This window comes from Pelophylax lessonae, assembly GCF_965119305.1.
Source record: "Pelophylax lessonae genome assembly, chromosome: 8".
Classification (NCBI taxonomy): Eukaryota; Metazoa; Chordata; class Amphibia; order Anura; family Ranidae; genus Pelophylax; species Pelophylax lessonae.
In genome coordinates, this window is record NC_138775.1 from 205,867,663 (window position 1) to 205,882,246 (window position 14,584).

Below are 14,584 nucleotides of genomic sequence, written 5' to 3' on the forward strand. Positions count from 1 at the left end.
CACGTTGGCTGTATTTTATGCTCTTAACCATTAAAGGGTAAAAAAAAGAAAAAATAATATAGCGTATACAATTGTGACACAAATTATATTGTAATTGAATGTTATTAAAAATTACCTTTCCTTTTCAATCTGCGGCTGTTGTATTTTCTGAAATTGCAATGCAATATGGCTACCTGGAGGTGTTCTGTACACAGAATGTGTACTGACCACACCCCGCAAACCTAATTTCCTGCTTGTGTGATTGGCTCACCAATTTTCCCAGAAGTCTGCTTAAGATACAAGTCAGATTTCTGGTATCCCCTGCAATAAAAATGTCATTTTTGGTGAGATACTTCCAATAGGAACACGTCTAAAGGGATGCAGGCCCAGCAGATTTCCTCATTAGAGCCCTGCAGCTGCCACAGCTGATAGATAATTATGAAACCACTCCCATTTGACCCACTCAGCACAGAGGTACAAACAGGGATTTCTTCAGAATAAAAAAAAGGTAGGAATCTGCAACAAAGTTTGTTAAAATATTTCTAATGTACATAGATCAACCAGAGGGGAATGTTTTTTTTCTCAACAAAAGTGGAGTTATGCTTTAAATGTTTCCAAACAACCTTTAAGGGAAATGAATGTTTGCACTAGGCACTCTTTCATACACATCTGAGAGTTTACCATCTGGCAAGCGCTCCCTTTGTCGCTATCAGAGAGGTAGCAGCCTAGGATCAGAACATCCACACTATATTTTAACCACGGATCTGCTTCTTTGAAGGTAAAGGCACTTTAGGGTATATCCATCAGAACTAATTTTCAGAAAATGTTATGAAGATAATGGTGCTCTTTAGGCATAAAGGAATTCACTTTGACAGATGGTAATTTATTAACTATTATGAAGTGGCCATCCAAATTATTTTCTTTGCCAGAGACCACTTTAATTATAGTGTTTACAGATATGCTTACACTGATTCTTCCTCTATCGACAGCAAATACAAATGGCAATGCAAACTATCAGACAAATCAAAATCAGTGTTGAACATATTATTAGAGTCAGTTTGATCATGCTTTTTGAGGCAGAAGGCTCACTGGTGGGTTTAGTTAATGTAGAAGTGGTGGTGGTGAACGTTGATTTGTTGGTTGTAGTTGCTTCAATAGTGGTTTTGGTGGGTAGCAGAGTCGTCGGTGGAGGTGGAACATTATAGAAAACAGATTGTGCAATGTTAGATAGATCAGATTCCTGAGATGCTTTGTCAATGGCAATTATAGCAAAAAAAATGGCAGTTCCGTTCTGTATGTTAACATTTTCAGGTACAAAAGTAAAACTCTCCTTTGATCCAGCAGGTGATGGTATAAGTCTGTCAGAATTGACTAGAGTACTGCTTTTGAAGTTGTCTTTGAGTTTTTTAAGGTCAGTGTTCCATCTTAATTCATATCTTGATGCTAAAAATATTAGGAAAATTGTGTTATGAAAGAACTAAAAAGTCATAAAGCCTGTTATATGTGGTAAAATTTATTAGCAATATTTTTATGCAGAAGATATACTGCAAATTAATATCTTATGTTTTATTATTCCCTCCAAAGAAAAAAAAAAAAAGAGCATTCAGAGTGCAAGAATTAGAGGTTAAATTGTAACTGTAATAATTATTAAAAATTGGCACATGAATTCAATTGTGTCAACATACCTTGTATTTTCTTCTAAGCAACCTAAAAGCACTGAAATCCAAGGCAATCTATTATGCAAATACTAAGTTAATTTCATGAGGCTGGTTCTCAGCCAGTCCCCTATTGCCTCTTCTGCCTTGCTAATGGCCAATGAGGCCATCCGTCTTCTCAATGACTAAAGGTAGCCTTGTCCTGTCCCATCTGGAGACCCGAGCTACTAGCTTGCATGTCCGCCGGCTAGTTGGACACCCGAGGAAAAGCCGGGATGGGCTGTGGTAACCTGTAAGCAATAACATAACAGCACTTTCCATTTACCAGCATCCTAACAGCGCCATTTTTTTTAAGTATTCAAAAATGCCGATCTTGGCGTTTTGAATGCTTTCAAGTGCAAAGGAGGGATTTGCGGGTCTTACAGATCCCAGATCCCTCCATAAAGAGTATCTGTCATGTCCCTATTGCTGTCACAAGGGCGTTAACATTCCTTGTGGCAGCAATAACAGTGATCAAAAAAAAAAAAAATGAAAAGCATCAGTTAAAAAAATTAATAAATTAATAATTAAAAAAAAAAAAAAAACAATTAAAATGCACCTATTCCTCCCCTGTGCTAGCACATAACTAATTTTCTAGCAAACAAAACAGATTTTCACATTTAAACAAAACGTGCCAAAAATACCTTGTCTTCAAGTGGTTAAAGATAATTACTCTTAATATATTTTTTACTTTAAGCTTTAACTTTAACTTTAATTTTTGAAACTTTAAGCTTTAGGATGCATGCATCAGTAAATTTCAGATTTGTTCCTCTAAGTTCCAAAATATTATGTGAATCGTGACAAAATAAATTAATAACCATTGCGTAGACACTTATATAACAAAAGCATTCTGGGTACACTGATCTCTACTATTTTGGTTTATAATTTTTTATATATGTGTTATATTTTATGTTTTTTATCACATTATGTGATAAATTAAATCATGTCATAGAAATATGCAGGCTTCCACTGCTGACATCTGAAAATGCTAGTGGCCTGGCTGCCACAATAACCAAATTGATGTGGTAATTTTTTAATGACACCAAATAAAAATAAGTCTGCAGAGTGAAGTAAGAACTCCTGCTGCCTTTTTTTAGGCAGGCAATAGCACCCAGTATACTTTTCTCATTGCAAGTTTCCAAAGCTGAAACCTCATCAATTTAATAGGGAAGTTTGTTTATATCTGCTAAAGAATATTTTATAGTTTTTATTTTGCACTTTTAAAGTTTCTTTTCCATGTTTCAATTTTATTGCATGGAAGAAATTATCTTTAAAATATATTATTTGGTGGACACTGGGGAAAATCTATTAGCAATATCAGGTGTCAGGAGTCTCTTGTGGCCCTTTCGTTTGTATCCTGGTTTACTTACTGTATATATCTCTTTTATTGGACTAATGATTAATGACTAATGATTAAGCACACAGTCAGTGTATGAAATGCGTCTACCTTGTCACGATTGTCATATTTGGATGTCCAGTCAATAAATCTGGATTTTGACTCAACCTGGAGTGCTGCCAATTCCTTTTCCTTTATCAAGTTTTCACGGAGGCGAGCCGGGGCATGCTCCTGTGTGAGTCATCAGGCAATTACACCACCTTGAGCAGGATCCATCAGAAATCAAGTGATATTCTTGGCCTTAAACTAGTATGCCGCAATTGGAGACTGATTGTAACTCATGTGCTTCATGACACATTCTTTGTAAGTATGTTATTGTGGAATTTCTTTGACAGCCTCTGCCATTTACCCCTTACTTTGGTAAGTGGATAATGTTTTTGATATTCTGAAAAAGGAGCCAATCAGAGGTCTGATCCACCCTATAAAGGGATCACAGGCGTTGGGGGTCCTTGCGACCTGCTTCTATTTGGTAAGAGGCAACGAGTGACACACCCCATCACCTGGAGCACTACAGATCCAAGCAATGAATTTTACAGCTTCTTTTGCATGAATTGACTTGGACGATTAAATAATATAAGCACTTTAAACACTTTATGAGCACTGCAGTAGTGGGCACTATATATTGTGGATATAATTTGATATTATATGTATATAATTTGATATTTTTTTGGATGCACTAATAAGCACTTTTAATAATAATTCTGCACTAATCTTTGCACAATTAAAGGATAGCACGTGCACTTTATCAATTATATATTGGTTATATATGCACTATTTATGTTTGTATATTTTACAAATAATTATTTATAACTTTGCACTATAAAAGATCACCAGCGCCTTTTTACCAATTTTATATATCTTTTATTGGACTGCCACCCAGTGCTTGCAATTGCAAAATCGTTATTGATAGCAAGACAACTGACTGTCACTGTTGTGGAAATTTTATTAGGACTAGTGTGAACATTTTTCAGGATGTGTTTTATTTAGATTGTCATTATGGCTTCTGTTGTCGGTTTGCTTGCAATACGCTCATTAGAGCCTGTACAGGCGTACCGGCATTGAGGAAAGACTACTGGCAGTGAAAACCTTCCCTTAGATGTGTAGACGCGTTCGCTCTGCATAGACATCCCTGCTAGTGTTGAGCGAACACGGACTGTATTATTCGTGTTCGTACCGAATAATTGGATTTTTTGTACCCGAACACGGACACGGACACTTTACTGTATGTTCGGGTAAAAATCCGTGTTCGGTCGTTTTATTTCCGGGTTTTGCATGCTTTGGCGCTCTTTTCATGGCGGGCTTTCAACAGCCAATCAACAATCGTTTAACTGGTGTGCCTTAAGCCATCCCAGCCATGCCTGCAAATGTCTCAGTAGCTGTGATTGGCCGTCTGAAGCATGTGACCAAGTCTTTATAAGTTCGAGGCAGCCGCAGCGGCGTCATTATGCTGCTTAGATTCAGGGACAGAGCACACATCAACGTGCTGGCTGCTGATTAGGGAAAGATAGGCAGGAAAAAACCATTTGTGTCCGGATAGAATTGAGGGACAGGTCGGAGTGTTTAGGCAGGGCGAGTTGTAGGCATTTTAGGGATAGAGTCTGCTGAATTATATAGGGTCAGTGTCTTCTACAAACTACAATCGATATTGCTGTGTGGGGGGTGGGGTCTGCACTCAATCCTGATCTACGATCTCTTCTCAATCCTGTTAGGGACAGAGTCTGCTGAATTTTAGGGAAACTGTGTTCTACAAACTACAATCGATATTGCTGTGTGGTGTGGGATTGGAGATAGGCAGGTGTCAGTGATCCACATCCATTTTTCTGTGTGTGAGCTGCAGTGAACACAATCTTTTTGGGCTGCAGTGAACACAATCTTTTTGGGCTGCAGTGAACACAATCTTTTTGGGCTGCAGTGAACACAATCTTTTTGGGCTGCAGTGAACACAATCTTTTTGGGGTGCAGTGAACAAAATCTTTTTGGGGTGCAGTGAACACAATCCTTTTTGGTGTGCAGTGAACACAATCTTTGTGGGGTGCAGTGAACAAAATCCTTTGTGGGGTGCAGTGAACACAATCTTTTTGGGGTGCAGTGAACAAAATCCTTTTTGGGGTGCAGTGAACAACATCCTTTTTGGGGTGCAGTGAACACAATCTTTTTGGGGTGCAGTGAACAAAATCCTTTGTGGGGTGCAGTGAACACAATCTTTTTGGGGTGCAGTGAACACAATCTTTTTGGGGTGGAGTGAACAACATCCTTTTTGGGGTGCAGTGAACAAAATCCTTTTTGGGGTGCAGTGAACAAAATCATTTTTGGGGTGCAGTGAACACAATCTTTTTGGGGTGCAGTGAACACAATCTTTGTGGGGTGCAGTGAACACAATCTTTTTGGGGTGGAGTGAACAACATCCTTTTTGGGGTGCAGTGAACAACATCCTTTTTGGGGTGCAGTGAACACAATCTTTTTGGGGTGCAGTGAACACAATCTTTGTGGGGTACAGTGAACAGAATCTTTGTGGGGTGCAGTGAACACAATCTTTGGGGGGTACAGTGAACACAATCTTTGTGAGGTGCAGTGAACACAATCTTTGTGGGGTGCAGTGAACACAATCATTGTGGGGTGCAGTGAACTCAATCTTTGTGGGGTACAGTGAACACAATCTCATACTGAAGGTTTGAGGGTGCTGCCTGTTCCATACTCCCCCTACTCCTCATCTAGCCTTTTAGGGGTACAAACAATAGTAATTGGGGCCTAGTGTGGTTGTGTACGTGTGATATACATACACTTTTTTGGGATCATATTTTCTATTCCGCTATTTAATCAAAAACCTTTGGGGATCAGTTAAATTGGGGGATAGTCTGTGTTGGTACGTGTGAGAGAGATCCACCTTTCCAAGTTGTTGGGGTTCATCTCATACTTCTGAAGGTTTGAGGGTGCTGCCTGTTCCATACTCCCCCTACTCCTAGCCTTTTAGGGGTACAAACAATAGTAATTGGGGCCTAGTGTGGTTGTGTACGTGTGATATACATACACTTTTTTGGGATCATATTTTCTATTCCGCTATTTAATCAAAAACCTTTGGGGATCAGTTAAATTGGGGGATAGTCTGTGTTGGTACGTGTGAGAGAGATCCACCTTTCCAAGTTGTTGGGGTTCATCTCATACTTCTGAAGGTTTGAGGGTGCTGCCTGTTCCATACTCCCCCTACTCCTAGCCTTTTAGGGGTACAAACAATAGTAATTGGGGCCTAGTGTGGTTGTGTACGTGTGATATACATACACTTTTTTGGGATCATATTTTCTATTCCGCTATTTAATCAAAAACCTTTGGGGATCAGTTAAATTGGGGGATAGTCTGTGTTGGTACGTGTGAGAGAGATCCACCTTTCCAAGTTGTTGGGGTTCATCTCATACTTCTGAAGGTTTGAGGGTGCTGCCTGTTCCATACTCCCCCTACTCCTAGCCTTTTAGGGGTACAAACAATAGTAATTGGGGCCTAGTGTGGTTGTGTACGTGTGATATACATACACTTTTTTGGGATCATATTTTCTATTCCGCTATTTAATCAAAAACCTTTGGGGATCAGTTAAATTGGGGGATAGTCTGTGTTGGTACGTGTGAGAGAGATCCACCTTTCCAAGTTGTTGGGGTTCATCTCATACTTCTGAAGGTTTGAGGGTGCTGCCTGTTCCATACTCCCCCTACTCCTAGCCTTTTAGGGGTACAAACAATAGTAATTGGGGCCTAGTGTGGTTGTGTACGTGTGATATACATACACTTTTTTGGGATCATATTTTCTATTCCGCTATTTAATCAAAAACCTCTGGGGATCAGTTAAATTGGGGGATAGTCTGTGTTGGTACGTGTGAGAGAGATCCACCTTTCCAAGTTGTTGGGGTTCATCTCATACTTCTGAAGGTTTGAGGGTGCTGCCTGTTCCATACTCCCCCTACTCCTAGCCTTTTAGGGGTACAAACAATAGTAATTGGGGCCTAGTGTGGTTGTGTACGTGTGATATACATACACTTTTTTGGGATCATATTTTCTATTCCGCTATTTAATCAAAAACCTTTGGGGATCAGTTAAATTGGGGGATAGTCTGTGTTGGTACGTGTGAGAGAGATCCACCTTTCCAAGTTGTTGGGGTTCATCTCATACTTCTGAAGGTTTGAGGGTGCTGCCTGTTCCATACTCCCCCTACTCCTAGCCTTTTAGGGGTACAAACAATAGTAATTGGGGCCTAGTGTGGTTGTGTACGTGTGATATACATACACTTTTTTGGGATCATATTTTCTATTCCGCTATTTAATCAAAAACCTTTGGGGATCAGTTAAATTGGGGGATAGTCTGTGTTGGTACGTGTGAGAGAGATCCACCTTTCCAAGTTGTTGGGGTTCATCTCATACTTCTGAAGGTTTGAGGGTGCTGCCTGTTCCATACTCCCCCTACTCCTAGCCTTTTAGGGGTACAAACAATAGTAATTGGGGCCTAGTGTGGTTGTGTACGTGTGATATACATACACTTTTTTGGGATCATATTTTCTATTCCGCTATTTAATCAAAAACCTCTGGGGATCAGTTAAATTGGGGGATAGTCTGTGTTGGTACGTGTGAGAGAGATCCACCTTTCCAAGTTGTTGGGGTTCATCTCATACTTCTGAAGGTTTGAGGGTGCTGCCTGTTCCATACTCCCCCTACTCCTAGCCTTTTAGGGGTACAAACAATAGTAATTGGGGCCTAGTGTGGTTGTGTACGTGTGATATACATACACTTTTTTGGGATCATATTTTCTATTCCGCTATTTAATCAAAAACCTTTGGGGATCAGTTAAATTGGGGGATAGTCTGTGTTGGTACGTGTGAGAGAGATCCACCTTTCCAAGTTGTTGGGGTTCATCTCATACTTCTGAAGGTTTGAGGGTGCTGCCTGTTCCATACTCCCCCTACTCCTAGCCTTTTAGGGGTACAAACAATAGTAATTGGGGCCTAGTGTGGTTGTGTACGTGTGATATACATACACTTTTTTGGGATCATATTTTCTATTCCGCTATTTAATCAAAAACCTCTGGGGATCAGTTAAATTGGGGGATAGTCTGTGTTGGTACGTGTGAGAGAGATCCACCTTTCCAAGTTGTTGGGGTTCATCTCATACTTCTGAAGGTTTGAGGGTGCTGCCTGTTCCATACTCCCCCTACTCCTAGCCTTTTAGGGGTACAAACAATAGTAATTGGGGCCTAGTGTGGTTGTGTACGTGTGATATACATACACTTTTTTGGGATCATATTTTCTATTCCGCTATTTAATCAAAAACCTCTGGGGATCAGTTAAATTGGGGGATAGTCTGTGTTGGTACGTGTGAGAGAGATCCACCTTTCCAAGTTGTTGGGGTTCATCTCATACTTCTGAAGGTTTGAGGGTGCTGCCTGTTCCATACTCCCCCTACTCCTAGCCTTTTAGGGGTACAAACAATAGTAATTGGGGCCTAGTGTGGTTGTGTACGTGTGATATACATACACTTTTTTGGGATCATATTTTCTATTCCGCTATTTAATCAAAAACCTTTGGGGATCAGTTAAATTGGGGGATAGTCTGTGTTGGTACGTGTGAGAGAGATCCACCTTTCCAAGTTGTTGGGGTTCATCTCATACTTCTGAAGGTTTGAGGGTGCTGCCTGTTCCATACTCCCCCTACTCCTAGCCTTTTAGGGGTACAAACAATAGTAATTGGGGCCTAGTGTGGTTGTGTACGTGTGATATACATACACTTTTTTGGGATCATATTTTCTATTCCGCTATTTAATCAAAAACCTCTGGGGATCAGTTAAATTGGGGGATAGTCTGTGTTGGTACGTGTGAGAGAGATCCACCTTTCCAAGTTGTTGGGGTTCATCTCATACTTCTGAAGGTTTGAGGGTGCTGCCTGTTCCATACTCCCCCTACTCCTAGCCTTTTAGGGGTACAAACAATAGTAATTGGGGCCTAGTGTGGTTGTGTACGTGTGATATACATACACTTTTTTGGGATCATATTTTCTATTCCGCTATTTAATCAAAAACCTCTGGGGATCAGTTAAATTGGGGGATAGTCTGTGTTGGTACGTGTGAGAGAGATCCACCTTTCCAAGTTGTTGGGGTTCATCTCATACTTCTGAAGGTTTGAGGGTGCTGCCTGTTCCATACTCCCCCTACTCCTAGCCTTTTAGGGGTACAAACAATAGTAATTGGGGCCTAGTGTGGTTGTGTACGTGTGATATACATACACTTTTTTGGGATCATATTTTCTATTCCGCTATTTAATCAAAAACCTTTGGGGATCAGTTAAATTGGGGGATAGTCTGTGTTGGTACGTGTGAGAGAGATCCACCTTTCCAAGTTGTTGGGGTTCATCTCATACTTCTGAAGGTTTGAGGGTGCTGCCTGTTCCATACTCCCCCTACTCCTAGCCTTTTAGGGGTACAAACAATAGTAATTGGGGCCTAGTGTGGTTGTGTACGTGTGATATACATACACTTTTTTTGGATCATATTTTCTATTCCGCTATTTAATCAAAAACCTTTGGGGATCAGTTAAATTGGGGGATAGTCTGTGTTGGTACGTGTGAGAGAGATCCACCTTTCCAAGTTGTTGGGGTTCATCTCATACTTCTGAAGGTTTGAGGGTGCTGCCTGTTCCATACTCCCCCTACTCCTCATCTAGCCTTTTAGGGGTACAAACAATAGTAATTGGGGCCTAGTGTGGTTGTGTACGTGTGATATACATACACTTTTTTGGGATCATATTTTCTATTCCGCTATTTAATCAAAAACCTTTGGGGATCAGTTAAATTGGGGGATAGTCTGTGTCGGTACGTGTGAGAGAGATCCACCTTTCCAAGTTGTTGGGGTTCATCTCATACTTCTGAAGGTTTGAGGGTGCTGCCTGTTCCATACCCCCCCTACTCCTCATCTAGCCTTTTAGGGGTACAAACAATAGTAATTGGGGCCTAGTGTGGTTGTGTACGTGCGAGATACATACACTTTTTTTGATCATATTTCCTATTCCGCTATTCAATAAAAACCTTTGAGGATCAATTGAATTGCGGGATAGTCTGTGTCGGTACGTGTGAGAGAGATCCACCTTTCCAAGTTGTTGGGGTTCATCTCATACTTCTGAAGGTTTGAGGGTGCTGCCTGTTCCATACCCCCCCTACTCCTCATCTAGCCTTTTAGGGGTACAAACAATAGTAATTGGGGCCTAGTGTGGTTGTGTACGTGCGAGATACATACACTTTTTTTGATCATATTTCCTATTCCGCTATTCAATAAAAACCTTTGAGGATCAATTGAATTGCGGGATAGTCTGTGTCGGTACGTGTGAGAGAGATCCACCTTTCCAAGTTGTTGGGGTTCATCTCATACTTCTGAAGGTTTGAGGGTGCTGCCTGTTCCATACTCCCCCTACTCCTCATCTAGCCTTTTAGGGGTACAAACAATAGTAATTGGGGCCCAGTGTGGTTGTGTACGTGTGATATACATACACTTTTTTTGGATCATATTTTCTATTCCGCTATTTAATTTAACTGGGCCTCCATGCGAGACCTGTGTGCCTTGTTGCGCTGTTTTGAGTACTCCACCAACATGGCCAGTGGCAATGACGCCGTTCTCAGCTTAACTATCCCACTTCTATGCCTCCTTGAAAAAACAATTCGGGCGATGATGGAAGAGGATGTGGCACAGGATGAGGAGGAGGAGGAGGATGAAGAGGTAACATTTCCAAGGCTTTCAGGGCAGTCATTCGCAAGGGGCTCCGAGGGTGGGTTCCTGCACACGCAAACGCCAGGGACGCAATTGTCCAGCAGGGGCACAGTTCTGGAGGATGAGGAGGATGAGGAGGAGGAGGAGCTGGAGGAGGAGATGGAACCATGTTCACAGCAGGGTGGCACCCAGGCCAGCTCATGGCCATCACTGGTGCGTGGCTGGGGGGATACAGAGGACACGGACGATACACCTCCCACAGAGGACAGCCTTTCGTTGCCTCTGGGCAGCCTGGCACACATGAGCGATTACATGCTGCAGTGTCTCCACAACGACCGCCGAGTTGCCCACATTCTAACTTGTGCTGATTACTGGGTGGCCACGCTGCTGGATCCCCGTTACAAGGACAACGTACCGTCCTTAATTCACTCACTGGAGCGCGATCGCAAGATGCGCGAGTACAAGCGCACGCTGGTAGACGCCATGCTGCTGGCATTCCCATCTGACAGCGGGGCCACAGTGGAAGCACAAGGCAGAGGAGGAGGAGGAGGAGGTCGCCAACGCAACCAGGGCACCGCCAGCACCGCAGAAGGCAGGGTTAGCATGGCCGAAATGTGGAAAAGCTTTGTCAGCACGCCACAACAAACAGCAGCACCAGCAGCTCAGATGGAACGTCTTAGCAGGAGGCAGCATTTTACCAACATGGTGGAGCAGTATGTGTGCACACGCCTACATGTAGTGAATGACGGGTCTGCCCCCTTCAACTTCTGGGTCTCCAAATTGGGCACATGGCTTGAGCTTGCCCTTTACGCCTTGGAGGTGCTGGCGTGCCCTGCAGCCAGTGTATTATCTGAACGGGTATTTAGCACGGCTGGGGGCGTTATAACAGACAAGCGCAGCCGCCTGTCCAGAGACAATGTGGACAAGCTCACGTTCATTAAAATGAACCAGGCATGGATCCCACGGGACTTTTCCGTACCTTATGCAGAATAGCAATGGATACCGACCTTACCCACCCATTGTTCCATTTTTGCTCTTTCTCACTCTTTTGGGGTGTACCCTCATTTAAAATTTTTGAAAAGAAGCAGTGTTGGCTACCTCGTCCTCCTCCTCAGGGCCAGATTAATGTAGGGGCTATTGGAGCTGCAGCTCCAGGCCCCTACCTTTTATATAGGCCCCGGGTTGGCCATATTCACTGTTACCGCTCTTCTGTCACTTGTAAACACAGAAGTCTGGCTTCTATGCTCGCTTCCCCAGGCAGCACCCTCAGAACCTCCCCACACAGCGTGAAGGCCGGACAAGGAGGGACAGTTGGCGATGCATGGATGTGTTTATGGGCTTCAGAGACAGCATCCCATGTTGAATTAGGCATGCATGGCTGCACCCTTCCTCCTCTGGGTGCATGGCAAGGCACGGCCCTTAAGGCCCTTCAAAATCCTCAGCACCAAGCCCATGATGCTGTTAATCCGGCCCTGGTCCTCCTCCACCGCCGCTTCCACCTACACCGCCCATAGGTGTGCGCAGCCTATTGCATTAAGGTGTGCACCCCAAAGTTGAAATACACATGCATGTGTTTGCCAGCAGGGAGAGTAATGTATCGGGGCCATGTACCTGTAGGCAAGGAGAAATAGAGCAGAGCAGGTCCCAGGGAGATCTTTCCCATCTCCTCACTGGCAATGCTATGTGCCCTAGGTGATTAGGGTGTGCCCAGGCACACCCAGCACACCCTGTGCGCACGCCTATGTCACCGCCACATCCACCACCACCTCAACCTCCCTCCTACTCCATATGGGCCTCGTCCTTCAGAGATGAAGAAGAACATTGTTTTATTTTTCTGTTTTTTTTTTGTTGTTTTAAGTTATTTCCCTATCCACATTTGTTTGCAGAGCACTTGCCATGCTCTTAATTACGTTTTGCTGCCATTTGCAGCACTCTAGCCCTTTCCTTTGGTGTTTTAGAGCCATTTTAGTGCCTTAAAGTTCGGGTCCCCATTGACTTCAATGGGGTTCGGTGTCCGGGAAAAGTTCGGTAAAAGTCCGGGACACGGACCCGGACTTTTTTTTAAAGTTCGGCCGAACCCGTCGAACACGGACATCTAGGTGTCCGCTCAACCCTAATCCCTGCCAGCGAACACTCCATGTGCGGGTCTGTTTGCCGGTAAAGATCTATGTGAATTGCTGTGCAGAGTCAATATAGTTTTGATATCTATCTGCCTTTTTGAAGGGGTATACGCTCATGCCTTTCTACAATGCCTGATCACCATAGTGGAAACAGCATGGTTCTTTCCCTGCAGATAGCCTCACATCTATGGGAACAGTAGTATAATCCTATTAGGCATTGTTCTCTGAAGCTTTGCTAAATGGGATTCACTTAAGTAGTAGTGGCAGGAATACATGCATGAGTTTGATCAGAGCAGTTTTCACGGTTCTACACGCTGGTTTCATTGTGTAGTAGTGGTAAGAAGCCGTGCGCACTGTTCTGCTCAATCACAATCGTGTACTCCCCCTTTCTATTGTATATTTGAATGTTTACAAGTGTGGCATTGGCTGATTCTATGTGAGTAACTTGTGTCATGTGACTGTACATTTGGAACTGATTGGCTGATGTAGTATAGCCATCACTTTCTGCTTTGTCCCTTTTGTTGTCGTATAAATAAACGGAGCTCCCTGCCTTGAGCAGGAATTTCCGGTGAGCATCCAACGTGATAGCAGTCTTTGTGTCTGTATTACTGGGTACTGCTGAGCGCGCTCAATTTCCTTATACAAAAGAGCGGAGAACTGTGCTTTTTATCACAACTGGATTGATTGCGCTTGGCGTATATCCAAAAGTGCACTTATTAGCGCAACTGAGTTATTTGTGCATCAAGAATATAATAATTGCCAAGACATCACACTCACCTGTTCAGTGCTCCCCTTCTGCACCCCAGCCCATCTCAGAGCTTTCATCATAGCTATTCGTGAGTGCACATCAAGCTTTCTGTGCCTACCCTATGGGTTTCACCGCCATTGAAGGTGGTGAAATCTATGCTGGAACAAGGCTTGCACTGACAATCCCAGCAGTGGCTTATCTTGATGCATAAATATAAAGTCAGATAACCCTATCTGAATGCTTGTTTTAGTCAAAGGACTGAAAGTTTTAAAGAAGGTAAACATGATGGCTAGGAAACCAATATTTGCAGAATCAGCAGTATCAATGGCATCCTCTATGCCTCTTAGGAAAGATCTCTATTAATGCAGCAGCCTACATGTGTAGCACCCTAAGTTATGAAGGGCAAATGTGTGATTGTAATAAACATAGTAGTTGGATTAGTTTACCATACCTTGTCCCAGGTCCAAATCATCACCAGTTGCTGTCCATGACAATACAATCCTGCGTTCCACTAACTGGGCTTCCAGGTCATATATTTTCTCTGGTTTGAAAACATCTGGCTTTTCCACTGTTGGAACATTGGATACCATAAAAGAGCCACCAGAAGCTGTCCTACTGAATGGTCCAACCTCAAGCTGAACATCATCATTCACCGGAGGTTTTGGAGGGTTTATAGTGATTTTGCCTAAAATAACAATGTAAGCAATTTATTATTTGCAGTTTTCTATAAGTTTAGCAAAATACAGGCAATCCCCGAGTTGCATACATTCGACATACATGCGACTCATACTTACAAATGGAGGCAGACAACAGGAAGTGAGAGGAAATCTACCCCTAGGAAGAGAAATTCATTCTTGTAAGAGTTATAATGGGAAAAATATGTCTCCACTGAAGATTTATCACCAATCTTTGTTTCCACAAC

At 42.7% G+C, this 14,584-nt stretch overlaps 1 protein-coding gene across 1 annotated transcript in view; it reads right to left on the bottom strand.

Moving 5' to 3' along the window:
- Window positions 1-958: 958 nt before the first annotated feature.
- LOC309561728 (calcium-activated chloride channel regulator 1-like) overlaps window positions 959-14,584 on the bottom strand; it is a gene marked incomplete at both ends in the record, with an annotated part of 136,354 nt that continues 122,728 nt past the window's right edge. The window contains 2 exons of the mRNA XM_082265721.1: window positions 959-1,422; window positions 14,114-14,347. Coding sequence (XP_082121847.1) covers window positions 959-1,422; window positions 14,114-14,347 — 698 coding nt within the window. The remainder of the gene's footprint in view (window positions 1,423-14,113; window positions 14,348-14,584) is intronic.